The following is a 27933-nucleotide window of genomic DNA, read 5'->3' as shown; positions in this document are numbered from 1 at the left end:
TTTTAAGGAGAAGATGATTTAAAACACATCCTCTCCAGCGCATGAAATCATCCTGATTTGAGAAATGTCCTCTAATGACCACGTCCGCTTGGATTATCTGAAGCAAATCTGCGGTCAAGTATAAGGATGATATAAATGACGTGATTTAAACGCAACAAAAAGGGCTGTTGATCTTCGAAAGAACGTCAGCAATTCTAAACACAACATGCCCCTCTGACTAAACGGCTCGGTCCTCCCACCTGAACATCATCCCTCCCCGAGCAGCCGTCCATCCATCATGTCCGAGCCATTACAGCAGATAACAACAATGCGGCTGTGACAGCTTAAAAGCCCATAATCTATACGCCCCTTGCTTTATAAAATTTAAGAAATGCTAATTTATGAAAGATTTGACCTTTTTCTGCTGGACTGTAAGTTGTAAACCACGCAAGAAGCAAAGCCCATTAATCCTCAGGGTTGAAGATAATCTTCCAACCTCCCTCCCAAATATGTCTCCCCGAAAGACCTGGCTATCACTTTAGGTGAAATGTTTATCTATTTGAAAACTTCATCAGGCAGAAACGTATTTAAAGGCTCATGTTTACACCTCTGGTATCCGTGTGTCACGTTTTGTCATGTTAAAAGAACAAACTTTATTTTATTTTTTTAGGGGCAGAGGGTTCCACATGAAGTAATGCATAGTTGAAAACCTTGTATCTTATTTACAGTTCAGAATGTTACTTTACAAACAAAATCTTAAAAGTGTGGCATGCATTTATGTTTGGCCCAAGCGGGTCAATACTTTGTGGAATCTTCGTGCAAGCTTTTGCACGTGTGAAATTTGCCTTTTTTGTTGAAACAAAAAAAGATTTTTACACTGGTGCTGACACCAGTGGTCAGGCTTTGCCACGGATTCGTATTTGGATTCAGGTCAGGATTCAGGCCAGGCCAGGCCTACAGTATGCTTGGATCTGAACCGTTCCATGTTTAGGCTTGTAGCCTCACTTGGAAGCTAAATCTATGCCCCGGTTGGAAATATTTTGGTTCCCCACAGCATGATGCTGCCTCTGTCATGGGGATGGTGTATTCCTTATACCTAATGGTCTTGGCGTCCCCTATATGTGTATCTCTTTTGTTTCAAGTTGAGATGATATAGTAAAATAACTCTGTCATCACATGTTTCCACGGAAACATAATTTTATCACTTGAGAAACTTGGCTGGAATTAATCTTTGACAACAGCAGCTCTCGCATCTGTACCTCTGCTACAGAATCGCTAAAACTCCAACTCAAACATCAAAGCAATGGCCCAGTAGACAGAGTAGAGCCCTAAAGGACCATCTTGTCACCATTGCAGAGCTTGCTGGACTTTAGAGGTAGATGGGTGAGGGTGCATCTTCTTAAAGAGATTTAAGACAGCGGTCTTATGACAAGAAGTGGGTACACTGCAAAAATAGAACTAAAGGTAAGTGATATTTTCTTGAAATCATTGTAATTTTCCTTGATTAGAGCAGGTTAATAAGACTATTTGTCAATGGTATAAGATTTTTGCACTTAAAATAGGAACAATTCATCTCCATCGTCTTATTTCATGTGCAAGATGTCTAATTATGTTATTTTAGAGATGAATTGTTACTATTTTAAGTGCAGAAATCTCATTCTATTGGCAAATAGTCTTATCTACCTGCTCAAATCAAGGAAAAATACACTAATTTCAAGACATTTTTTACTTATTTTTAGTTCCCTTTTTGCAGTGTAGCAAGGAAGCCACTTACACATGGGGAAAAGATCCGGCTTAAAAGTGCATGGAGGAACAGCAAGAGACTGGTTGTTTTCTGACATGAATCATCCTTTAGACTGTTTGGAACGGGAGTAAAATAATTTGGCCAAAGCAGAAAAAGTGATGCGTGCCAACAGTGAAGCACTTGGAAGCAAACCACGTGTGGCGTTCCTTTTCATCCAACAGAAAGGCGATTATTCCCAGTTCTACCCCAGAACAATGACATTAATAAGGGGGTGGGATCAGGACTTCCCCTCCAAGCAGTCCAGGTGGTTGACTGTGAATGACGACAAACCGGCTCAAAAATCAAGTAGAAATGTCAGACCAGAGATCAGGAGAACCTCCCTGGTCCAAACCTTCTGGAGAACCAGAGAACCGAAAGGAATGAGCCACCTTCAGTCAGAATGTGACCCAGAAGATGGAAACCTCTATGTTGCCCTAATTTCCTCATGTCATGAAGGAGAATTTTGACAAGTAGGTGTCTGAATGCAAAACTCAGTATTTTAGAAAACCGAAAAATCTCTGCAAGGATTTGTATTTAAAGCCGTACTTTAAGCGAGCACTCACTTGTCTTACTCTCTTCTTAGAGCTTCCCACTCTGAAGATCCCCACAGTCTGCAAACCTGAAAAGGAAAAACAAAAGACGAGGTCAGTCTGAAAACCCGAGGCGTGTACCGTGTGCTCTGGTCGCTGAAGTTGGGTATATCTGCCCACCGTATTTCTCTATGTGCTGACAACAGCTGTCCACCACCCGGGGCACCTGGCGGTAGATGGGGTTCAGACTGAGACGTTTGTCCCTGTGCTTTTCCTTCTTGCTCGGCGTCTCGGCAGGCAGGGAGAGCTGCAGCGCCTCGAGAAGGCGGGACTGGTTGTCATCCAGGTCCGTGATGGAGTCCACAGACATGCCTCCCTGGTGGGCAATCATGCATTTGATTCGATCCAAGTCCGGCGAGGTAAAGAAACAAGAACAAGTGGCTGCGTGTTTGGGATTCTGGGATGGCGAGGAGGTCCTCGGAAAGGTCTTTCTTACCCTCCTGCGGACTCGCGGCGCAGACTCTGGGGTGTTGGGCGACGTCGACTCATTGGCCGTCTCTGACGTGGAACTCAGCGAGGAGTTACTGCTGGACAGCTCTTTGTTGGACGGTCGCTTGGTGGCAAACTAAACAAAACATGCGTCAAGGGTCGTTTTTTTAATTTGTGTTTTTTCGGAAAACTAAAGATAAAGCCATGTAAAACAAAAACAAAAAAGTATTTTCACTTTTACGTATTGCTTCTGTTCTTGAGGTTTGACAACTTGAATGTTTCAAATCAGGCAAAGGTACAATATCCATAGGAGAGTTTCACACTGAATAAAGTGTTTACCAGCAAGATGACAGGCCTGTTTCCAAATTTGCCAAAAAACAATCTTGAAAATCGTCAAAACCTTTGGAAAAAGATTCAGTGACCAGCAGGACAGAAATGTAACTTTTTGAAAGTTATGCCCCCAGTTACACCTGCCATAAAACTAAGTCATGTATTTTTTTAATGAATAGGCAAACATGGCGGTGGTTGTGTGATGCTCTGGGGCTGACACCATGTAGTAACTAGTGGAACCATGATTTCTACTCTCTACTATAAAATCTTTAAAAGTCACATTTGTGACTTTAAACTCAAGCTCACACTGTCAATGCCGTACTGTAATGCAAGCGACACCATTACATCCAGTTTTTTAATAGCAGGGTGTGCTGGTGTTCATCCAGGCATTCATAACTGGCTACTCCTCCTGTCTGGCTGGATTAAAAGTAGGGCTGGACGATATAGAAAAAAAGCATATCGACAAAGTAGAAATCGTATTGATCTATATTGATAATTATGAAGAAAAATTTAAAATATACATTTTAAGTGCAGAGCTTGTAAACTTATGCTGTTTCTTGATTACCTATTTTTAAATATGTTTTCAAACACAACCCTTTATTCAACCAAATTTTTACGAGAAATGTAAGTGTTTAAAAAGGAAAAAATTACACGTGCTCGCTGAACTCTCTGAAGGCTGATGAAGCTTTCCTGGGTTTGTGATTGGTTGGGAGGATGCAATGACTGTAGTATTAACCTACTTGATGGGCTAGAATGCACTGTTCTTTTATTGGAGTTTTTATTGACCCCTGTTTTTTATATTGAACCATACCTCTATCGATCGATATATATTGTTATTGAATTATCATCCAACCCTAATTAAAAGCAATTCTGCAAAGACGACAGGGGCAAAACTTCTCCATAGGGACATTAAAGCGACATTGGTTTGAATAATTTGATTTTGTTTAACAAATGACAGTCATGTGGAAAATGCATTTTTTAAAATCCAGTTAAAAAAAGAGCCCCATCAGACGGCAAATAGTTTAACACGTTATTGTATCTGTCCCTAAAATTTACAAATGGTAGAAATAGGTGATAAAAGACCTGCAAAATGGATGACACGAGGTCAGAGGAGTCTTTGTGCTCCTCCCTTTGCGGAGGGTCCAGGCGGTAGGCGTCTTGGCGCTGCCTGTGCGCTCTGTCGTTGGCGATGACCTGGGACAGGGGTATGCTGAAGGCCTGGGGTACGCACTCTGTGGAGAGAAAAACAACTTGTGAGAGGTGTGGTGGGGGGGGGGGGCAAAGCCAGTTCTTTCAGACCCAGATGATGAAAAGACTGAGGCACAAAGAAAACTACCAAAAATAGCTCTGAAGATAGTCAGCAGAGTCTCTGCTTCCCATCTGTTTTGGCTTGGCCTTTTTTACGCGAATGCAATAAAAGCATCAAAAAGCATGTTTACCATGTCAGTAAAAAGTCTTAGGCCATGATTAAAGTGCAACATCTGTTTTCCAAAATAATACATCAGAGAAAACGTGAAGTTGGCGCCTCGTTTTAGAGTTCTTGACCAAAAATAACGCGGTGGCCCGTTTCCAAGCAATGCAGTGTTTTCCTCGTCGGCCATTTTTAGTGGCTTTTTAGAGGTCCAGAATAGGATTGTGCAACTGTGCTTTAATCTTCCCGGTTATAAAGTAGTGCAGATTGGCAGACTAGACAGAGAACCAAGACAAACTCAATGCTAACACCTGTAAAAGAGTTTACTACAGATGGATACACACTAGCTGGCAACCCACGAAAAAGATCAGCAAAACGTCTTGAAGTATATTCTGCTTTTATTACACTATAATAAAAAAATAAATAAATTGATCAGGGTGTCAAGGGAACTGCTAAAATGTAATCAGTGGCTTCCAGATAATTGATGCCTCACATTATTTAAATTAATACAAAGCCTAACTCTGTTTTCTAACAAACACCCCAGTTGGGTCTAGCATGAAACCCAATAGGGGGTAAATAACCTCTCACCCCCTGTAAATTCGATTGGAGGACCTGTGATGCTGTGTGCCTCGTCCCTGTTATAGGCATTACATTACATTTCTAAGTATTTCTGAACCCTATACCTAGTCTAATTTGTTTACTGTGACGCAAGATGCAGAAAGCTCTTTGTTTTAAGCCTCCAATCCACACTGACATTTTTAAAGATGAGAATATTCTGACATAAATTTCTTGTATTGGGCTCAAGGGGTTGAACCTGGTGGACTATGAACATAGTTGGTCATTGGGTGTTTCAACAGGATTCCAAACATGGCCAAATCAGCACAGAAATGTTTGCTAGACACAAATAAAGCCTTCTTTCCTTGTGCCCCAAACTAAATCATTTAGGAAACCGCAAAGTCAGGTAAAAGTGAGAGGGTCCAGTGCTCCGGAGAATCTTAAGTTGGTCCACAATCCGTTTCCTTGTATTCTCCAAAATCTAAACGTGTTAACGAAGACTAAATCTTACTGAAAAAAAAAAAACGGCTTGTTCTAAGTTCTGACAACAGCAGCACCAATAAGTATGAGATGAGCAAAATCTCCAAGCTTAACAAAAGACATCCAGCGGCACACATCCGAGTGAGAGAACGACGAGGAGAGCGAACACCAAATGCATTCCACGGCCACAAGTGCAGGGCTGCGGTTTGCGTCCAACATGACGGCTTAGGCTGTGACACAATGTGTTTGCTCTGCAGCCTCTCCACGTTAAAAGGCCCTTACATAATCGCATATACACACAGAAATGCATTTACAGTCCGATTATTGGATTTCACAGATGAGTCCGCAGCCAAACCGCATTTGTCATACTGCCAGATGTATCAAAATAGCCCCGGGGGGAAAGCCGAGCCCAGTTTGAGTCGTGTATTGTGATGTTATGATGGATGAGGGATGAACTTGCAGCTTAAGAGAATTATTTTGGTGAATTGTTTTGTTTACCGACATGAAAGATCGGACTTTTACGACGCTTAATTTAGAGGAAAAGTGCCACGTTTTCTAAAGGCCTCCGACAAGTCTTCTCGCAATACTTCTGCAGACCAGATTTTTGCAACAGAATTAATATTTTTAATTTTTACTGTCTCGCTTAGACAAGACTAAACCCTCTTCTAAGTGAAAATCGAGGTTGGGACGGTGAAGACATTAAACAGAATCACTTTAGCCATCTCACACGGATACGTCTGAGCCGCGCATGCAATGGCCGGAAAAAAACAACTACACTAGGTTTCTAATAGCAGTTTCAAAGGGATATATAAGTTAGGAGGTACGATTGAATCTCCTGTTATTCTCATGAGCTCATGTCTAAACCAACTACGTATTTGCACAGCTGGAGTGACGAAGCGTCGGCGCCATTTCAGTGTAAAACTGGACTGACGGTAAACAAAAGAAAAGCTGCGTTCCACAAATAATTGCCGCTTCAAAACTATGAACAAATTAGATTTCTGCAATTCTGGTGGATATATAACATCTATACACCCTGTTAAACTTTCAGACTTCATATTCAGAAAAAATCTGACCATGACTAAACTCTGGGCCAAATTCAACTGAAAAATTTTGCGGTGTGGGGGGGGGAACAACAATGTGCATTCAGTGTACTTTTCGAGGATGGAAGCGTTATCTTTGTATTATATGATCTGACATTAAGGCTCAGAAGTTTAACCTGTTCCCAAATGCTTTTGAGTGAATTCAATTTTGTGTTTGCAAGATTTGGCCAGGCTTTGCTGTTTTTTGTCAAAATAAAAGGCTTTCATCTCACCGTCATGACTGTTTAGCCCCGACATTTGAAGAATATGTGAAATTGTTGTCATATGTACTGCACTGCAAGGAATTCCAACAGCTCCTTTTAATGTCACTTTTACTGTCTTCCTGACTAGTTCCAGTCTTTTCATCTATATCACAGAGACCTCCAGCTCATGGTAATGCCACTGTTTGCCTGTATTTTCTCCACTTGATGACTAAATTCTTTGGAGTTCCACAGTATATCTAATGTTTTGGAAATACTTCTCCTGACTTGACAACTTTTTGACTATGAGATCTTTCTGTCAGTGACGTCCAATTTGTTTGTCTGGGCTAAAAATCGGAGAGGAGCTTAGATTTTTTTATTTTTTTTTTCCAACCAAATATAAGCTCTAAACAGATGTGCATCTTTTCCTTTGGAGGCTAGAAACATTTGGGGACCATGTGTCTGGACAGAAAGTTGTTCCAATATTGTTTTAAGCAAAAAGCACGTTTCCAGGATGGGACTGTGAAAAACCTCTCAATCAAATAAAAAAATGGCATTAAATCTAATTTACAGTGTGTGCAAAAGTTGAAATTTGATTTTTTATTTATTTTTTTTTATTTTTTTTTGCAGTTTGGTATTTTAATAAAAAAATAACTTTTCCAAATAACTTATTGCAGTATAACTTCTCTATACGTCTAGGGGCGAGGTTTCCTCTGAAGGGTGGAGTGAAGATGGCCTCACTCCACTCTTCATGTTAGCAACAGTAGTTCTATATGTCTATGCATCAGAGGAAGCACCAGAAGTGCTGAGGATGTAATCTGTGAAAAGTGATTTGAACAGGACACAATTTGTAAAACTGAAAAATAAAAATAGAAAAAAATAAAATGTTAAAATTCGAAACGTGTTCTTTGCTTGCAATAATATTGGAACATATTTATTTCCATGCATGTGAAGCAATTTACTCAAATTGGTTGTGCATTTATTCTGACCAAACCCTGATTATTGCATTAATTGAGTTTCTTTTTTTACCAAAAATGGCTCAGTGCATCAAAGCATTTAATTTCCAGAGCTGGTTCCCTCCCAGTCCTTCCACTTAAAGTACATTTAACTCTTATTAATTGCATAAGGCTGACAAACAGCGGTTTTTACTGGCAGATTTTTAATTTTTAATTTTTTGTCAACAGAGCTGGATAATAACATTTTTTAAAAGGAGAAAGAGACTCCTGACCATAGGTAATGTTTGAGTTCTGCTCACCTTTGTCTTTACTCTTTTCTTTGCCCAAGGAGTCCAGCTTCCTTCTTAAAGACTTTTTCCTCTTCTGTCCATCTGTCGCAAGAGGGGGGAAAAAAAATAAAAAGATAAATCATGTGAAACAAATGGTTCCCATATCTGCAGTTTCTTATCTGGCTCTTATGTTTAATAAAATTATGCCAGGAATGCAGACATAAATTAACCACAGGGGAAAACCATTTCAATGAACAGTCAGGTTAGATATAGTAGCGGCCACCGCAAAAACAAAAAAAAAAAAAAATTACTATCAAAACACAATTAGTTAGATTGCTTATACAAACTTCCACTGTGTCTTTATTTAACTTGTTTTGCAATGCCATACATGGTTAGCTTTAAATAACTTGGTTCTGTTAGCCTCTTTTAATCTTCCTCGTTGTCTTTTTAACTCATTAAAAGCCGTAAAAACAAACGAACAGCAACGGCTGCACGGATCGGTGCAAAAAGAGGTAGAAATTCAGCAGCGAGCAGCTCGGTTACTGCTTGCAATCACATGAGGATATTTGTGTTTGGATGGAAGGAAGCCACGCTGTCAGCTCCCAGCATGATAAATGACTCTTGGATCTGCTGATTAACGGTCAGGAAACGAGTCAGGAATCGAGACACACGCATCTTTCGAGTCTTTCAGGACCCGTCTTGGACCATGATGTCATGTTGTGGAAGACTTTCAGCTCGGGTGTTTGTGTTCTCCAAAAACTGACTCCTTAATGTAGGTGAACCCCTTCTTAGAATTTGCATTTTGGGCTTGAAAAACCTCATTTTGAACCCTAAAGCGACACAAACCAGGAGAAACCCTACATGTATTATTTTTTTTATATAAATGAATATCACTAATCATATACACCCCCTTTTAATCTAATATATTTTATTGACATCTGACTGAACTGTAATTTTCAAAGACAACAAACGGGTCGGTGATAAAGTTGGGGAGAAGTTTATGTTCTAAAACTATACTTCAGGCTTTCAACACATCAGAGTATTGTTCAGTCCATCTAAAAATGGAAAAGTTATTGAACAGAATATTTCATAAAAAGTAAAAAAACAAAACTGCTCTTGTTTTTCGTAGTTGAAGACATTTCGCCTCCTCTCTTTTTACTTTTTTTGGAATGACCATGACCTGGTTGACTGAGAATCTTCACCAGCATAGAACAGAATAGCAACAAAAATGGCCGCCATCCCAAACTAACAGTCCAGCCAATGAGATCATTAATTTGATCAGCAGCAGAGGGCCCATGGTCACTCTGGGGGAGCTGCAGAGATTCACCACATCAATGGGAGATGTTTTTTGGCCTATTTAAAGGGAGGTGGCAAGAAAAAAACTAAGAAATTCAGTTTAAGAATAGGGTTGTTGGAACAAAGTGCTCTGGTCAAACGAGAATGTAAAAATGCAATGTGAGGAGGATCACAAAGCCTTCACATAATGCTGAGGGAATGCTTTTTTTATCAGCAGAGTCAGCTAATTTTGTCAGAGGTAATGTGAAGGGGGTAAGGAGCTGAATACTGGGAAACGGCTGCTAAAGACTTGAGTCTTGATAGATTTGCCTTCTAGCAGGACAATGATGCTACACCATACAGGGAGAGCCACTATGAACTGCATCTAAGCATAGTTGTGTGTTTCAATGGCGCGGTTAAAATCCAACTTAGAATCTGTCGCAAGACCCGAAAGATTATGGTTAGATGCTTTAAATCCAGTCCGACTGAGCTTGAACTCTGCTCCAAAGAGGACTGTGATATTAATAGTTTTGAAAGACAATGCGATCTTGCATAAGCAAGGTTAGTGTACCCAACCGTTTCTCACAAATCTAAGTCTTTTGACCGATAGTTCCCCGAAAATGTCCTTTATTTTTTTTATCTTGTGGTCTAAAGTATTGGTTAAGAACCTTCGGGGTGTCTGTGACACGACACCAGCGAGGATGGGGCGCAAACTGTGAGGAGAAACTGAAGCAGATGTTGCGATCGAGGGCGCGGGAGAATGAGAGAAGGGAGAAGCCAAGATAGGAAATGGTTTGGATTTTTGACAAAGCCCTACGGAAATCCCTCAAACCTCCGCGGTCTCCGTTTCTGCTCCAGACCTGTTTGCAACGGTATCTGATGAACCGCCGCTGACTTTCTGTCGCATCGCGTCTTCATCTCGTTCCTTCTTGTCTCTCCTAATTCTGCCTTTCTTTAATCTGCTTTTTTGTCCTTGAAGAAATGCCAGAAATCCGATCCGCTGACGCTTGCCTAAATATCAAGAAAACTAGGGCTGGAAAACAAGCCTTAGCTGAAATCGCCCCTTACAGATGCACACACTTGTCCGTTTGAGATATTTGCCTCGCCTGCACATGGCAGCCGTCAGGAGCGCTGGAATTCATAAGCAACACAGACAAGTATGCATTAAATCATGGTGGGGAGAGGTTTAACCTTCAGCTGGAATGCAGGGCCCTGGATAATCCATTAGCTGCTCTGCACTGCTGCTATGAACTAACCCCAGTGCTATACAGTGTAGTGGAACAATCGCGGCCCTCAATGTGCATGACGTGGACTATTGCGAAAACAAGACGTAATCTTTGAAGGAAAGGAAAAGAAAAATGCTACGCTGAGGAACTCCAGAGATCTGGAAACATGCACAATATCCATTGATAACGATGAGTTTGAGGAGCGTATTGCACTACATGAAACCAAGCCTAGGGCTAAAGAAATAGTTGCAAAGAAGCCAACAGCGAAATCGGTGTATCCAAACCTTTGGGACTGAGAGACTTTTAACCCTTTGAGCAAAAAAAGAACCAAAAAAGAGGACATTGCCTTTTATATACAAACATGAATATGTGTTTGAAAAAATAAAGGTGGGAAGCTGTGCTCATGAAGTTTATTGATGTCAAAACGAGGTTGAAAAGATAAGGCAATCCCTTGGGATTGCCCAGAGTGGTTTCCCTTCAGGACTTGGAGAGCTTGGACGTTCAGCACCGCATTGCTTCAAATCGAGTGGTACAGTTTAGATTTGTTACTTGTTGAGCTCTTGATTCATGGTGGGATAGTTTAGCCCAGTAGAAAACCACAGACTCTGGCTGGTATACTTGTGCGATAGAGTTGTAGTAATTGTTTAATTTTGTTATTTTCCAGACAAACTTGTGGCCTGTAAAAGCAAAACACTGTTGGCACACTGGAAGCGAGAACTCACAAGAAAAAGTACAGCTTTCAGGTTTGACAACAAAAAAGGAAAAGGCACTCCAACTGGAAAAAAGAGTTATGTGTCACTACAAGGATGGTCATAAGATACGATGTCAAACAGGAAGCACTCGATTCCGCTATAAGAAGTGTGGTTTACATCTAAATTTGTCTTTGCGTTGCTTCCTGAAACAGACTATTAACATTTAAAAAAATAAAAATAAAAAATAGCCCATGGAGACGACATGAGTGTTTGCTTTTCTTTGGAGACACTTAAGGGTATCTGGATATGTCTACTCAGTAGGTTCAGTTTCAATCTTTCGATGCAACAGTTACCAGTCATATGAATATCGGTTTTGATAAGCTGATGTTATCTGGATTGGTATGATGCAAGGTTAAAATTTTATGTACCACTATTATAACTCATGGTTATATTAAGGGGAGAAAGAAGTCAATACATTACCCTTACCCTTTGGGATGGTTATCTGACACCCCAGATCATAGTCCTGGAGCAAGCGGGTGTAGGCTACTTCCTGAAGCCTGGCTCTTTCCAGCTCTGAAAGGCTCTGGATGGCGACTGGAGTCAGGCGTACACTCCGCCCTGACAGGCTGCTCCAAGTGAAATCTCCCTGAGATGGAAAAAAAACAAGAAAAAAAAAACAAGCAGGACTTAGAACCAAATGGACAAAAGATTGTGGCATCAAAGAATGGACTAATGTACCTGCTGACTAAGAAGGGCTTAAAGACCCACACTATGCTGCCAATGTCAATTTACTCACTAACTAAAGAGTCAAGCACACAAGAGTACCGAGTTGTAAATTCTTTGGTATAATTTCCTCCTTGTAACATGATTGTTTCAACACATATGTTAACTTTAGATGCGTGATCCTTTTGTTGCCGTTGTTTTTCATATTGTCACAATTTTATGGCCTTTTGGTAAAGAGGGGGAAAAGAGGAGAATGAAGAGACAAACTGATTTAAAAATTTTACAAACAAATCCCTTCTAAGCATTTGTTTTAAAAACCACTAATGCTATATAGTTTGTCCTTTTTGGATCTTAGACAAGCAGTTGCCGTGTCTGGTCATAAAATGCAATGGGAGCAGTGGACAAATGTCGAGATTGCGTCTAGCCATTAACTCAGCAGCAATTCCCTGTATTTATGGAAAGAAGTGATTCATCAAAACAAAAACATCTAACTGATTCATGATTTCTCTCATTTCATGAACCTCAGCCATGGCAACCTAAATCTTATAAAACCAAAGTTTTTTTGTTGTTGTTTAGTTTCAAACAAGCAATAGTAATTCAGACAACCTGAACATGTCCGAAGCTGCTCCAGTGAGTTATTCCCCCGAAATTATTGAAACCTGTTTGTTCTTCAGTAATTTCAGGTTAACAGTTATTCAGAAACAAAAGTGAGTGGGGGAAAAAGCACAAATATCAACGCTACTGTTGGGGCCGCTTGTAGTAAAAAGAGCGCTAGCAGGCATGCACAAAGCATTTGTCAATGCTTTTGATTTTAAAACATATTTTCTACAGATGAACCGCAACCTTAATTTGGACACACGATGGTATGAGAGCAAACTCGTAGGAATATCCAGAATGAGAGGGGCCTGAGGGTGAGATTGAATCTAAGTTAGTAGTAATGAGTTGCTGGAAGCCTAAAAACAGAGCTGGCTGAGATGAACCGTTGAGTCATCTCGGTCTCCACTCATGCATATTTGCGTCTAAGAAAAAGGAAGAGAATACTTTACAAAAGTCTATTTAATACCCTTTTCAGACAGATGGCTTACCCAGTGTCCTCTAAAATGTGTCTGTGTTTACGCAGTTTATTAATTTTGCAAGCAGACGGCAAACATTTTCACGCAGATGATATCTCGGTTTCTTCTCTCTGTTGGGCATCGATCGTACTGCGGATCTACAAACGACCCCGGAAAAAAAATCTGCCTGCAAATGAGAGAACGGTCACGAGCCGGCAAAGCATGTTCCTGCCTTCCCATGAAGCATTTCATCCAGCACAGCTGTTCTGTGTTGTTGTGAGCGCATGCCTCTGTGGGCCATTCCTTATCGCTGACTGAGGAAAGCCTTTTGCCTCCTGTGTGACCTCACTCGCAGCTCAACGGTGCACACAGATGCACAAGCCTTTGCACGACCACGAGTCCGCAACGAAAGGAAAGACAAGAGGTCGGGGAGAGGGGGGAAAAAAAAAAGTTTGATAAGAAGGCTGCCGACGGTCGGCTCGGTTCTGCCCAGCAGGATGTTTGACGGGGATGGATGAGCTTGAGTGAAACCCCGGGAATGCTGGCGGTGAGTGATGGGGGGGGGAGATTAAATGCAAGCATGACTGCTGGGCCCTGGTAACAATAAACTGGGAGTCTACTTGACCTTCTAGGGGGCGTCCAAACCAAGATGACTGCAAATTGACCAACAAATATTTTAATTTAATTTTTATCAACAATTCATGATACAAAGCTGATGCACAATGGCGCATCGCTTGTGCTCTGTGTGTTTAGACTGATGCTCATATGACTTTTTGAAAAGAGCTACAGATTGCCTGATTGATCAGGACTTCCTCTGCAGCAGCAAGGGCATTTATCAAGTCTGTGATCAAAAATAAATTGTGGAGTTGAAGATCTTGTCGGGTGCTATCCCACGGTCATGAGATTCGGATTGTGAGTGGGATCTGCCTTAAAAAATTGGGAGAATTTGAATACCTGGAATCTAGTTCAGAACTGACAAGATCAAGATGAGATCTTACAATAGATTGGGATTTCCTCATAGGTAAAAAGGTCAGTGACTCTGTCCATTGCAGCAAAGGAATGAAGTTGGTCTGCTTATCTTCTGACGCCTACCTAATAGTTATCAAATGCCTATTTGTCTAAAAAAAAAGCAGCAAACAGGACAGAAGCGGCTACAGTTTCCTGTAGTTTTGGAAACTCCCTGGAAAATCTGTATAGCTCTTCGGGGGTCACTGAGAAAAAGCATTTGAAGGTTTCCCTTCTAAACCTGGCACATCCGCAATTTGCCACCTGATTTTGAATAATTAAGAGAATGGGTGAAATGGGATGTTGGCAGTATCATGGTCTGGGCCTTTTGTAAATAATTTCAAGGCCTTGAGTGGCTCACCATCACTGATGGAATCATTATTTAAAAAAATGCACTTAATAGTTAGGAACGGTGAATTTTGACTTGTATTTAAGAGAAGGGTTGGTTAAGGACCATAAAGGAAACTCCAGGTACCAAGAATAATTTTAGTATTTCCTCATACCAAGACTGTTTGTATGTGAAATGACCGCTCAAAGTTTTGAAATATCCTTTGTTTCATTCAACTCAATCCTGAAACAAAGAAAATCTAAAGGAATATTTCTGGCTTTCTACATCAGAATTGGTATTTTACTATTGAAGTAAAAAGTCAAACATGCAAAATAAAAAATATATATATAACCTAGTGTCTTTTGCAGGGGTGCTTCTTATTGTAAGGACATGATAAAAAAGATGAATGTTTTCCAACTACCTTCTCCACATCTGTTAGATCAAGCTCAAAAATCAACAAATGGATCCAATGTTGACTTTCTGCTGGAAACCAATGGCAATGTTGAGGCTTCAAGATGGTTCTTTAATGGCGGATACAAATGCGACTCCACATGTAGCGAGGCATATAGTCCACATGGTCACGCAACAGACAAAAAATAAATCCCACTAAGCAGATGAGCTCATTTGCTTTACCCTGGTTACAATGACAGCCAGCTACTATTATGTACATACTAAACAGAGTACATGGTAATTAGTTTCTGGCTGTATCAATAGAACTAATGAGCAGTACAAAACGCACGCATGAAAACATCATAGCCAATTTCCTAATAATATACCGAGACTCATTAAGGTTAATGAGATCATATATTACTGGGCCACAAATTCCATTTAAAGACGGTGCGTTCATTTATTCAAAGACTGCGTATCAGACAAATGGCAGACCACAGTGCAATAATAGCTCTGAAGGCATCCATTATGTCAGATCTTAGTAAGATATGAAAAACAAACAGTTTGGATAGTTTGCGTGAGGATAAATCTGACGAGAGGCTAATATTGCGAGCTTGTGATTGTAGTGTTTGACAGGCATAGGCGTGTTTGTGATATCCAACGTATTAAAACACCTTTTATGAGAAATGATTCAGAGTTTTCTACAGTTTTATGTACCATGGAGTAGCTATAACTCATTTGCTGTTGTGAGCCATTCCTCACCCCTTTTGTACCTACACATGGCAATTTCTCCATCCTACTTTCATTTTGATAAACAGCCGGTTTCGTACCCCTCCAATTGAACCCGCCTGTATCAGTCTATTTTTGTTAGAATTAAAAATCTTCATGCATACACATAAAGTGTCATAAAAAATTAAAAATCACAACTGAACTCAATTGTATCCATTTCATAAATAACTGTATTACACTCAGCCATCATTTATCTTGGTTCCCTCTTTTAAAGGTACATAGTGCAAGTTTGGTCGAATACAAACCCGATCTATGGGGTTACGCTTTCTCAACCTCGTGTCTTTTCGCACCTCGGCTGGCCGTTGCTGACTCGCTCAGCTTCATTGCTTCTCCTTTTTTAATCATTGTGCGCTTTATGGGGCAATATCGTAGTTCCAGTCACGTGGTCTTATGTTAAATATGCACAAACGTTATTTATTTACTAACAAATGGAGCCAAAAAGAGTCAAACGCACAAATAAAATAGAATTAGCCCACAGGGTGCGATGATTTAATAAGAGAACGTTTGTATGCAACCAGGATGAGCTACTGGCGTAGAAATTTGTAAAGTCATAACATGTGACACGGCCGCTTTAAAACAAAAATAACGGAGCCACTTCCTGCTGGTGGATATTATGTACTAAAATGACATAGTTGCATTAAGTAGAATGAGTGGAATATTGAAAATGACTATAAATGGTTGGCCATCAATGTGGGTATACTTTTACATAATTAAGCTTGAATTTGGACTTCAACCTTGATATTTATTATAAGAATGTGATGAAGCTGTGGCATTAATGTTCAATGTTATTATTCAGTCAGAATCTCATCAAAATACATTGCTGAGTTTTTCCTTCCTTTAAACACACCGGGTGGCTGTCTTGACTTCCATCTACGACGACGTCCATAGAGTTGATCTCTATCAGTTGATTTCATGACAAAAAATAAATCTTCACCCAGAATCTTGTATTAAAGGCTGAAAATATTAGGCCGTTATTGCTGCTGCTATTTTGTGCTCACATGTGACAAACGCTTCACCGGACCAATTGACTCTAACTGCACGCGCACCATGCAGTTAGATGACTAATGCCATCTGGAGATTCAGTACAGTGCTGCGCCGCATGTGGGTTTTTTTTTGTTCTATTTTAGATAAAGGGGACAAATGGCGCAAATGAATATGTCAGTTTCCATAGCAACGTATACATACAGAAACCCAAAGGGCAGGAAGTGAAAGAAGTATTACCATGGTGACCCACTTGGAGGTCACGCTAAGGCAGTCGGACACATGTTGCTATGACGCACCGCTGGAAATATTGAACAACGCGGCAGAGATTGGAAAGGTTACCTGCAGAGTTGTAAATGTGCGTTTTAAGTATGACGTGAATCATGTTTGGCATGAAAAGCGAGCCGTTGCATTATGTTTAAAACGTCACAAATCGATAAGCATGGCACTTAAAAAATATTTCAATGGGAGTAATTAAGTAAGAGCGCTTGCCCTGTTTTTTGTTTTGATAATTTTGATCTGATCTTGAGATAAAGGGGGAAGAAATAAATACTCGAGAAAGACGTTGAAGTCAACCTCACATAGCATATATTAGAAGTTAAGGTTATTAAGCTTTCTCTTGAGTTTTTGTTTTTTGGACACATCTCATGGGATGGCTAAAATGCTGCATTCCAGTTCAAGAACTTCGTCCCATCTTTGAAACGTTGGTGGCAGCAGAAAGTTTGAACAAAACCAAATGTCCACAAAGCTAAAGAAATAAATCTACATGTTTGCTGTGGCCAAGATACTTGATGAATGACCAAATGTGTAACCCATCAATATTTTAGATGAGGCTATTCCATGTTGGCTACCATTATGTTTTGCTTTGTCTTCCAAGTGCCCCTTTAATTTTATCTGCTAATTAAATTCAGAATTTTTTTGTTTATTCTCTAAAAGTTAGTTTCCTTTTTTTCTGAAATAACTTTGCATATAAGGAAAGTTTTCATAGTTTTTTTTTTTTTGTGTGTGTGTTAATATCCAGGTACGTTGGCAGATGATGCTAACTACCACAGCCACACTTTTGTATCTCAATCTTTCAAACCATGCACAACAAAACAAAAAAAAACAAAAAAATGTCTTTGTTTAAACCTTCAGCAGTAAATGTGTTTAGTGTCCAGGAAGACTCCTGAGAAGGTTCCTATTGGTGGACACAAAGGGAGCTTTCCAAAATTTCATATTGTACTTGTGGTTTTTATTTTTTTATTTTTTTCCCCCTTATGTTTTGCAGCTGGTTTTAAGTGACCCTTGAGCAGATGCACAACATAGGAATGTCCAAGTACGTTCCGACACTGCTTCTTATTTCTTTCTTTTCTGTATTGTTTGTGTTTTTACAAGTTGGCTTCACACATGCATGAGTAACTCAATGATACTTTACTGACCTGGAACCTCCCCAGCATTCACATCTGCTTGGAATTACTGACAAGCCTGCCCTGCCAGCTCGTGATGATAGTGTGTGTGTCCATGTTTGTACACTTATCTGTCCCAGATTCAAGATTAGTGTTTTTTTTTCACCTGTTTTTAAACAGCTGAAGGAAAAACAACCACACATTTTTCTTAATGCAGATGTTGTTGTTTTTTCCCCAAGAATGTAAGCTTATTTAACTCCATTATAAGGGCTCACACTGAAACTTTAATTGACAGAAACAGTCAAATGAGGTTAAATATGAGTTATCATGGCTTACATCTCATAGAATAGTTTGTGTAAACTCAGTTATTACAAAACCATGTTTTATATTAACCCTAAGGATTTGATGTGACCAGAATGAATGTATGTGAAAGTCCAGTGGACTTCAGAACCCAAATTAATTAATTCAATGTGTGACTAAAGATCTAAAGAGACAGTTTCATTGTTCTTTAGAGACAAACAGGAACTGATTATTTAAGAATAGAACTCTAAATCTTTATTCTTTGTGAAAATCTAAGTTTTTTTTTTTTTTTTTGGCATTAGGTCCACATCAGATTTTGAGTTTTTCTGAGAAAACTTTCAATATCTTATTATTATTTTTATTATTACTAGTATTATTATTATTATTATAGCCCAGACTGAACTTTACACTGATTTTATGTTTTATGAGCTAAAGCTTTTCTGTCAGTGAAAATAATAGGAAGTCTTAAGTCTTGGCACTGATTAAGAGCCAAGTTACTTAAAAACGGAAGATGTTTCAGTGGATAAAGCATAACTAATTTCCCTATGGAAAAGATTTATCAATGTTTGAGCGTTGTAATAGAATGCACCTCCATAATAACATAACTTTAAACTATTTCTCTTCAATTTGCTGTACATGATTCTCCTCAAGAACTCTCACTATTACAACGAACGTAACACTGTTATATACATTTTGCTTTAAGTTTTTTTTTTTTTTCTTTCAAATGAAATCAACAACACCAACCTTTTCCTCCATATATTTTGACAATGTTACTCTTCCTATAATTCAGAAATTTTTTTGCACATGATGCGCTTTGTTCAATGGAATTTACAACATCTTGAGTTTAAGATCAGATAATTGCCTTAAAAACATACATGGTGACCTCAAATGTCAGCGTTAATGGTTATTCAACAGACCCAGCAACCACCTTTTTTTATGTGATTCACTTTAAATTTCTTCTGGATGACACAGGCCAAGGCATTAGTGTACATTTACCCGATTTCGACACGAGCCGTGAAGCTCTTTAAACGAAAGTATCAACTTTCACAGCACACTGTTGTTAGAGCTCCCTTTGCATTTAATGAGTCCTTGCTTGGCTTGGTGACAAGAATGAGCAACTTGGGAGTGTGTGCTCCAAATAACCCCCCCCCCATCACCACCCGAGTCACTGGCAAAAACATCTAAAGCCCCTGGCAGACTTCAAACATGTCTTCAGACAGAATAATGCGAAGGCCCTGCAGCAATAATGAGGGCCGACCTTAAAGAATTAAGGCCTTGCATAATTGTTACATAAGCAGCAGAATCAAAGGAAATAGGGGAATCAAGGCCGTGGCAGAAAGTAGAGGTTGAGGAAGTGCGTGGGGTTTGTGTGTTTGTCTGCGGTTGTCTGCGGTTGTTGGTATCTGCGGTTGTTGGTATCTGTGCATGACGGAGCAACCACTGATGGCACACAACAAAATTAATGTTCCTTCAATCAGCTATCATAGGCAGATTGGTTAGTGTTAAACATAAACACTGAACCCCGTTTTGGGACACAGACCTCTCTCATTCATGGGGTAAAAACAGTAAAAAGGTTGCTTTATACTGTGTTTTGTTTCTGATGGACTCTGGACATATCCTAAACAAGGATCTGTCAGGTAAATCCAGATAATACTTTATAACTTTACTCTAGGCCTGTAAAATATAAGTAAATATAATACAATTTTATTAACAATATAATAATTACAATTACCATTAATTAACATTTACCTCACACTTTTTTTCTCACACTGTTCCCACCATTCTTCTTGACTTTAAGCATCTTTTTCACTTAAGATCTAGATGAGGTGAAGGCATAAAAGGCAGTGAAGGGTCATCAATCTGGCCAAATATTCTATCTGCCAGAAGTATTGAGACTGCAAAACACTGATTTATATAAAAAAAAAAATGTATCCAACCCTGACTTTGAACTTTCATCTATGAATGTGGGTTACTTTTGCTTTTCCTTATTCGTTAGTTCCCATCAAATTGAATTAAAGTAATCTTACCGACTTTGAAGGACATGAACAGATAAAAAAGTTGGCCCTGCTCTTTTTTATCCTGAACAACTTGAACAACTTAAGATGGTCTTTATAGAGCTTATCCAGCTGTGTCAAATAGTATGTATCAAGGGCTCTTTATGCCACATTTAGACCTCCCCACAGTCTCCCCAAGATGTACAAGACTAGTCCCATGTTGTTGGATTATGCTAAATTTAAAACGTCTAATTTCATCTGAATTCTAATTTAAGGTTGCTACTGATGTATTGCTACTTGCCAAAAAACGTTTTTCCCTGCTGTTTTTTTTTCCAGCCGTCCTGCCCCAGTGACTAATACGTTTTGCAAAAGGTCCCAGTAAGTGCTTCTCCCAGCCAGGAGTCCAGTGAAACATTTTTTTATCCACTTTAGGCCAAACATTTAAAACGTATTTAAGCGGGGTTTTGTTTGCGTGTTTTTGTGAAAAGACTGAGATGGCCTAAGAGGGGTTAAAGTCACCTCTCCACTTTTGCATCCCCTAAGGTGATCCTTTTTGCTTGCAGCCAGAGCAGTGGTAGAATGTGATGTTGATGCATCTGCACAGGCTGCAACTCATGGACCTCATGGACCACCAACACTCATGGAGTTTTGTGCATGCTCAAAACACATTGGGAATCTCTTAGATCATTCATAGTGTACCAACTTCATTCTTGGTGCACCCTAGAAAACCTCTTCTGCAAAGGCCATCCCTGATTCTAAATGTCCTGCTGTAGTTTAAGTCTGTGTGCTATGAAAATTTTTTTTTAAAAAAATATATATATATAGCACATCACTGGGTGCTGTATTCATCTATAAGAAAAAGACTAAAAGAATTAAATTAGGCAGATAAACCAAACATTACACACAGAACCAGCCGTGACTGTTTTCAATTAGTTCAAACTTGCATGCTGCAGCTATTTTTGCTCGAAGCATGTCTGTTTTCAATATGACGTATCTCACCAAAGTGAGTACACCCCCTCACATTTTAATAGACATTTTGTTTCTTTTCACGGCACAACACTAAAGACGTGACGCTTGGACACAATGTAAAGTAGACTGTGTTCAGCTTCTACAACAGCGTGGATTTCCTTTCCCTTAAAATAACTCAACACTTTGGACATCAATGTCTAAACCGCTGGTAACAAATTCCCTAAGTAAAAATTTCCAAAGTGGGCCCAGTGTGTCAATCTTATTTTCCAGCACTGCCTTAACTATCTTGGGCTTTGAGTTCACTAGTTCCACTGCTTGCCACTGGAATCTCTTCCATTCTTCCATTACTGTGGTGGATGCTGGGGACCTCGCGCTCTTTCATCTTCCATTTGAGGATGCTCCCCACAGTCAACGGGGTTTAAGACTGGATTACATGCTCGACCAGTCCAGCACCTTTACTCTAATGCCCCGTTTACAATACCACTTTTTAACCGTGCCGAGACCAGTCCGAACTCGGTAACTGAGATAACTATCGAGTGTAAATGGAACGCAAACTGAACTGAACCGAGCCAGACACAACCGGACCGCGCTAAATGCAGACCAGTTCCATGTGTGAGCTCGGCACGGTTTTTCAGTGGCCCGGTTCTCTGATAACAAAGAGCGCATGAGCAGACCGCGTCATCTCCGTACAGTCAGCTGACATTTCAGACTTTCATAAAAATACTAGCTTCCTTACCGTGCCACACGGTTTCCAGTGATGATATTGCTTAGCAGTGTGATGAACCTCATCGTCTGTCTTTGTTTCCTGCGTCTGTAAGCCCTGATTAGACGTTCGTTTGTCTTATCCACTTCCCAAAAGCCGACTCTGTCAAGTAAATTGACCAAAAGTTGCCTTCTTCGCCTGACAACGAAATATATCCAAGCATAACTTCCTGAATGTTACGGGCGCCGGCATTTTTATTTGCTTGATTTCCTCCTTCAATCTCAGAGATTCAGATCGTCACTAGGAGGCGAGGAAACCAAGGAACCGAGATAGCGTTGTGTGTAAACGGTCGTCAGAACCAAGCTCGGCTTGGTTAACTGATCCAAGCTCAAACCGAGCTCGGCATGGATCGGTTTAACAAGGGTAGTGGAAATGGGACTTTAGTTTATCTAGTAAGGCAGTGGCTGTCGTGGAGGTGCGTTTCCACAAGGAAAGGGATCTTATTCTGCTTCAGTATGTCACCGTACATGTTGGCATTCATGGTTCCCTCAATGAACTGTAGCTTCCCCCCTCAGCTGGCAGCACTCATGCAACCCCAAATCATAGGGAAACTCCTACCACCATGTTTGACTGTGGGCAAGACACACTTGTCTTTGCAGCCTACTCCTCATGTGGTTTCCGCCCCACACGCTTGACGCCATCTGAACCAAACAAGCTTATCTTCATCTCATCAGACCACAGGACATGGTTCAAGTAATTCATTGCCTTAGTCGGCTTGTTTTCAGCATACTGTTCGAGGGCTTCCTTGTGCACCATCTTTAAAAGAGGCTCTTTCTGGGATGACAGCCGTGCAGGCTAATTTGATGCTCTCATACATGTCTACTTTCAAATGACAACCACTGACACTGACGCTGAGCATATGCACTGCTGTGGTCAACCATGGCGAGGCCTATTCTGAGTGGAGCCTGTCCTGCTAAACTGCTGTAAAGTCTCGGCCACCATGCTGCAGCCCCGTTTCAGGGCGTCTGTAATCTTCCTATAGCCAAGGCCATCAGAGAGTTCTTTGCCATGAGGTGCCAGGAGGTTGAACTTCCAGTCACCAGTATGGGATAGTGAGAGAGCAATGGCACTGACTTCAATACACCTACTCCCCATTCACACCTGACACCTTATAACAGTAACAAGTCACATAAAAATTACTAACTGGTCAAAATTAGGTCATTTTTTAGGGCTAGTTTATACATTAATGGGGAAAGTGTATATATATATATATATATATATATATATATATATATATATATATACACACAAATAAATAAGCTGTATGCTGAATGCTTTACATGGTACAAAAGCGTCATATCTTCACAGATGTCCAATCAAGACACTATAAAGCAAAAACGTGAGAGGTGTCTCACTTGTGCGAGATACTGTCTTATATCTGGAGCAATCAGTGACTTGTCGTTGACCTGCATGAGTATGTTTGAGGGTGCTTGGGATCCCAATGTGTGCTCTGGGAAAAATGAAATTAAGGTCAAAACTCTGTGGTAACCTCACCACTGCCAGCCACTTCAGAACCAATTACCAGCGCTGGCTTAACCAACACACGCCATCGGTGGGCATCTACAACAGGAAAAACGGGGTGATAATAATCGCAGCTTTTTTCTTTTAGCATGTTGAAATCATGTTTGCACAGATTGTTTCCTTTATACTTTTCACACAAGCATTGAACATGCAGGCCGTACTGCAATGTTATCATGGGGAAACGTTAAATCAAAAGAATGAACACCAGTCCTGTGAGTTTAAAGCAGTTTGTGTTCCCCAGAGAGGAAAGAAAAAGTCTAACTATCTTCCAATTGTCCCTCCTTTGACAAAAAAAAAAAATCCAATGCAACCCAAATAAAGAGCCTGTCTCAAAATTTGAGTAGAATTAATCTGTCAATCAGTCAAAATAGTTGTGTAAGTAGACCCATGGGTATAAGGTTCCCATCAACTTTTTTTTTTCAGCAAGTGTTCTGCCATGCTAGCACCGTGAGAACGGGATCTCCCGCATACACAGATTTATATGCCCGGACAGAACGGGGAGCGCTCCCAACAGAGTAGTATCACCCATAACTTCTGGAATGTTTTAGAAAATTTGTTTCAGTGATTAGCTCTGGTATTGTCACCCACGGGGCTGTAATGTGTCAGATCTCGGGTGACAGACTGGAATCTCAATCATCTGATCTTATCTATTGCTTGACTTGACTGTGAATGGAAATATCCTGTAAACTGAAATACTTTTTCAGCTCCAGTCACGGTTCCACGGGTTTCATCATCAGTGCTCAGCAATGTAAACACCTTCAAGCTTTTGACATTCAGCTGTCGGCGTATTTGTGTCACGCCTAAAGAATGTGCATGGGCATAATTCGCTGAATGATTACATGCCATCCAGAGTGGCGGCAACAGAAAGTCTGGGGACAACACACCCCGGTGTTGTGTTTTCCAGCTGCCTCAGGGCCTGCCCTAAAGCAAAGAACAAACTGTTCAAACAATTTGTAGAAATTGGCTTCTATTCTTAAGCTGGAAGTTGACATCAATCTGTCATCTCTTTGCAACAGGTTGCCATCTTCTAAACCCCGACTTGTGCCAGGATCCTGTCACTTCGCGACAAACGTGAGTGCACACAGCCTGGATGTAGGCGTTCTAGCCAGCGATTACTCAACATTCTTCAACCGGTAGGATCGAGTGTTATTTCTTGAGGAAGTGGGGGGCTACAACTGTCATTCACCACAAGGCTAAGATCTCTCTGAACTGCTTTCAAACCAAAAAACTTTTACTCTGTAAATGTGGCAAACTGAGCCGTATGAGCTCATCCTTTCAGCAGCTGCGTTAAAACTTCCACTTCCACATAGCGGGAATGCATTCACGCGGGTGTTGTTAGTTTTTCATGGAAATAAGATTATGTGTTGATCCGATTAGGGAATTATTTATTTTTCGCACCACTGGCAAGAACAGAAGCTTAAAAAGTTGCAATACATTTTTTTGGGGGTTGTTTTGCTCTGTCTTTTTTTCACCATATCTCTTTAATGCAATGGGATTAAAACGAAGACTCCCTAAGACTCAGGAATTCACTCAGGAAGTACAGCTCCCTGCACAATTATTGAGTCCCTTTTCAGAAATGCGTACAAAACATTCCAGTGCATAATCTGGTTTTCGGGTTAGGGTTAAGTTTTTAGATATTCTTACGTCACTTATCTCACCACCAATGATGGCGGCACAGATAAATCGGCTTGTGGTGCAGTCCTGTCTGTTAAAGTTCAAGTTGTTTAAAACCTTTTCCTTATGTGCTCAGGGGCAGTTCTTGCATAAATGGAGCATAGGTTCAGACCCTCCTTCTAATTGAGTGTCTGCTCTATCGTATTCATTAAGATGCACGAAATGAGCTGTTTAAAAAAGCACCAGCCTCGTTTCAGTTCAGGAAGTTTTAGCCGAGTGTAACTTCCTGAAGACCCACACCACACCCGATACGGCCCAACGGAGCTTTGTTCTCTCTACACAGTAGCTGTGACTGTGCATGTGTTTATATGCATACGGGTCGGCGCACGTGTAAAACAGGTCACCGTCGGGTCAGCTGGTCTATTATTGATTTCCTGACGGAAAGGGAATGAACACAGGTCTTCACTGTTGCTGTTCTTTGTAACACAACCAGATAAACTTCAACTTATCAGAACGTGTGTGTCCATCAGTGAAGAAAACTATGAAGTGTTAATGATGTCTAATATAAAACTCTTAAAGAGGGGGCTAATAAGTGCTAATGGGGTATTTAATAAACATAGTAGACTACTTATTACCTTCCCACAGGCAGTGCTTCGAACCTCCTGCTCTTTTTCAATGTACTGGTTTTCACAAGCTTGGTTTAGAGTTGATGTGATTAATGCTTTTAGTTGGAAAGCCAGACCAACATGGTATCTACAGAATTTCTCAGACTCCCTTGAATGCTTTGTTGATCACATCTCTTCCACCTGCTCCATGTAAGTGGTAGTAGGTGTTGATGGATGACTGTTGACCTCTTAAAGGGATCAATTAATGTTTTAGTTTTTGCACAGTTCAATTGTAGAATCTCTGCTATATTAATAGTTTTGGTTAATACTCTGGTACATTTCCAGTAATATTTTTTTCTATTCCAGCAATTTACTACTTAAACTCATACAACTTGTGCATTTCCAATATTTTAAAAAAATACTGGTTTTAAAATAGCAAGTCATGTATACATAACATTGTTGTTTCCTTGCACATCAGGTTACTTCAACTTTAGATCTAAGATGCTTAAATTAATCAAAAAAGATAGACTAATCTGGAAAAAAGCTAAAGTTAAAAAAATACCTTCAGAAAGCCAAGGGAACATGATAGAATGACAGTATGGAGTATAATGAAGTCCATCTTCCTGTTCTCTGATTTCTGCTGTTCTATGAAATTGATAGTCTCCATATTTGAAAATAACAGAATTGAAGATCGGTCGGTGTACCCAAATCACAAAGTAATATTTCATATGAAAAAAGTTAAGGTATTCTGCACAACTAATGGAGACAAAAATATTATTCACCCTCCATTTAGATTTGCACACACCCCATCCAGTACCGTCAATTATATTAAAAAAAAACACTTGTTTCTTTGGATCACTAGATTTTTTTTAAATCAGATTCTTCATATTCTCCCAGTGAGAAAAGATGGAGGAAATATCCTACGAGTAGCCTGGGTGTATTAAGAGTGGTAATCTGGTTGGTAAACAGTCACCGTGCCACGGTGAAACGAGGTCGGGAGTTTGAACGTGGATTGCCACAACAGTGTTGTTGATCCTCTCATTCCGCCGCCTACCTTGAGTGAAGCTTATCCAGCCCTAGGAAACGACGGTGAAATCCAGGTCCACATCATGCATGTGCACCGTATTCCTACTGCTCTAAATACCCGTGTGATTCTTGACCCAAATATCTGTGTTATTCTTGGCCTCATCTGCATGGCTCTCTGTCTGGATACTTCCCTTAAGCGAAGGTCTCTGACATGTCACCCGGCTGGAAATTTGACTTCCAACTTCCTGTTTGTCAGCGCATCTGATCGATGCTATCTGGCCAGCAGACTCCGGTATGTCTTAAGATTTCGTTATCTCGACAACGCTGATGTTTTAATTGCGCTTTAGGGGGAGTTTCATCGACATGAAAACCATAATCTCAGATAACCATTGACAGGCCTTAATCTCTATTATTTTCATATAACAAAGTTGACTTGTATGCTTTACCTTGAGGCTACCTGTCCAAATTAATAAGTAACATTGTACTAAACTATCTTTAAGTCTGTGCTTTTGAGAGATATCGTGTATTAGACCGCTTTGTGCATTGCAACAACTTAGTGGTAGTGTTATTGTTAAACTCAAACTGTTTAATGGCTGTTTAAACATAAAAAACACTGTCTGGAATCTACTGGTGCCTTTTTCCACTTTAAAGATCTTTATAAAAGCAGTATAGTGCTAAATGACTGAAGGCCAGTATTAGCCATAATACTACCAAAGCTGTTGGACATATAATTTTAAAGAATACACAAAGAATCTGTCAATTCAATCCTTTGCAATGTTACATTCTTGACAAAAGACCGTGTTTTATTTTCTTGCACAAAAAGCACTGAAAACTTATAAAAAGAGTTACTGTCATGTAAATGTATGGCTGTTCAGCGTAAGTCTAGGGAGTCTAGTAAGTCTAACGTAATGATTGAAATGTTGCATTTGATTATTCTTGTTTCTAAAACATGTAAAGGGGGAGTTGGTGACAATAGGAATGAAAAAGTCCCCTTTATCTAGACTGCTTGGCTAAATCAGTCCACTGAGAAGCTCCGATGAAGTTTTCCAAGAGAATAACACATCTGCTTCGTTCAAGTAAAAACAATCAGAGACTCTGTTTGTCAAACGCTCTCTGACCTCCGGAGAGACACTGAAGCAGCACCAGATGACTCGATGCTTGATGTAGTGATTCCTCGGAGACCCCTCTGCCTGACCTTTATGGCTTGTTGACTTTTTTCCAGAGAGGAAATTTTTTA

General features: G+C 40.1%; 2 protein-coding genes across 6 annotated transcripts in view; one reads left to right on the top strand and one right to left on the bottom strand.

Annotated features, from left to right (window-relative positions):
* Positions 1 to 27933, top strand: part of LOC105921538 (MSL complex subunit 3) — a 227694-nt gene that overhangs the window by 137222 nt on the left and 62539 nt on the right. The window contains exons 1-2 of one of the 4 annotated variants that reach the window (XM_036128043.1): positions 17785 to 17834; positions 24468 to 24522. The exons of 1 other annotated variant lie outside the window; for it this stretch is intronic. In XM_036128043.1, coding sequence (XP_035983936.1) covers positions 17812 to 17834; positions 24468 to 24522 — 78 coding nt within the window. In that variant the 5' untranslated portion in view covers positions 17785 to 17811. Of the gene's footprint in view, positions 1 to 17784; positions 17835 to 24467; positions 24523 to 24568; positions 24585 to 27933 lie in introns of those variants that run through there. 2 more of the 4 variants (XM_036128047.1, XM_036128050.1) reach the window with 2 other exon arrangements.
* The window catches only part of LOC105921529 (rho GTPase-activating protein 6), an 86533-nt gene that overhangs the window by 9132 nt on the left and 49468 nt on the right, over positions 1 to 27933 (bottom strand). For both annotated transcript variants that reach the window (XM_012857322.3, XM_012857323.3), the window contains exons 2-7: positions 11741 to 11900; positions 8092 to 8163; positions 4195 to 4343; positions 2789 to 2917; positions 2473 to 2668; positions 2326 to 2381 (exon numbers count right to left, since the gene is read on the bottom strand). In XM_012857322.3, coding sequence (XP_012712776.2) covers positions 2326 to 2381; positions 2473 to 2668; positions 2789 to 2917; positions 4195 to 4343; positions 8092 to 8163; positions 11741 to 11900 — 762 coding nt within the window. The remainder of the gene's footprint in view (positions 1 to 2325; positions 2382 to 2472; positions 2669 to 2788; positions 2918 to 4194; positions 4344 to 8091; positions 8164 to 11740; positions 11901 to 27933) is intronic.

Source organism: Fundulus heteroclitus, chromosome 24 (assembly GCF_011125445.2).
Source record: "Fundulus heteroclitus isolate FHET01 chromosome 24, MU-UCD_Fhet_4.1, whole genome shotgun sequence".
In the NCBI taxonomy this organism is placed as follows: Eukaryota; Metazoa; Chordata; class Actinopteri; order Cyprinodontiformes; family Fundulidae; genus Fundulus; species Fundulus heteroclitus.
Note: the sequence above shows the minus strand (reverse complement) of the source record. Positions and strands in the feature narration are given on the sequence as shown.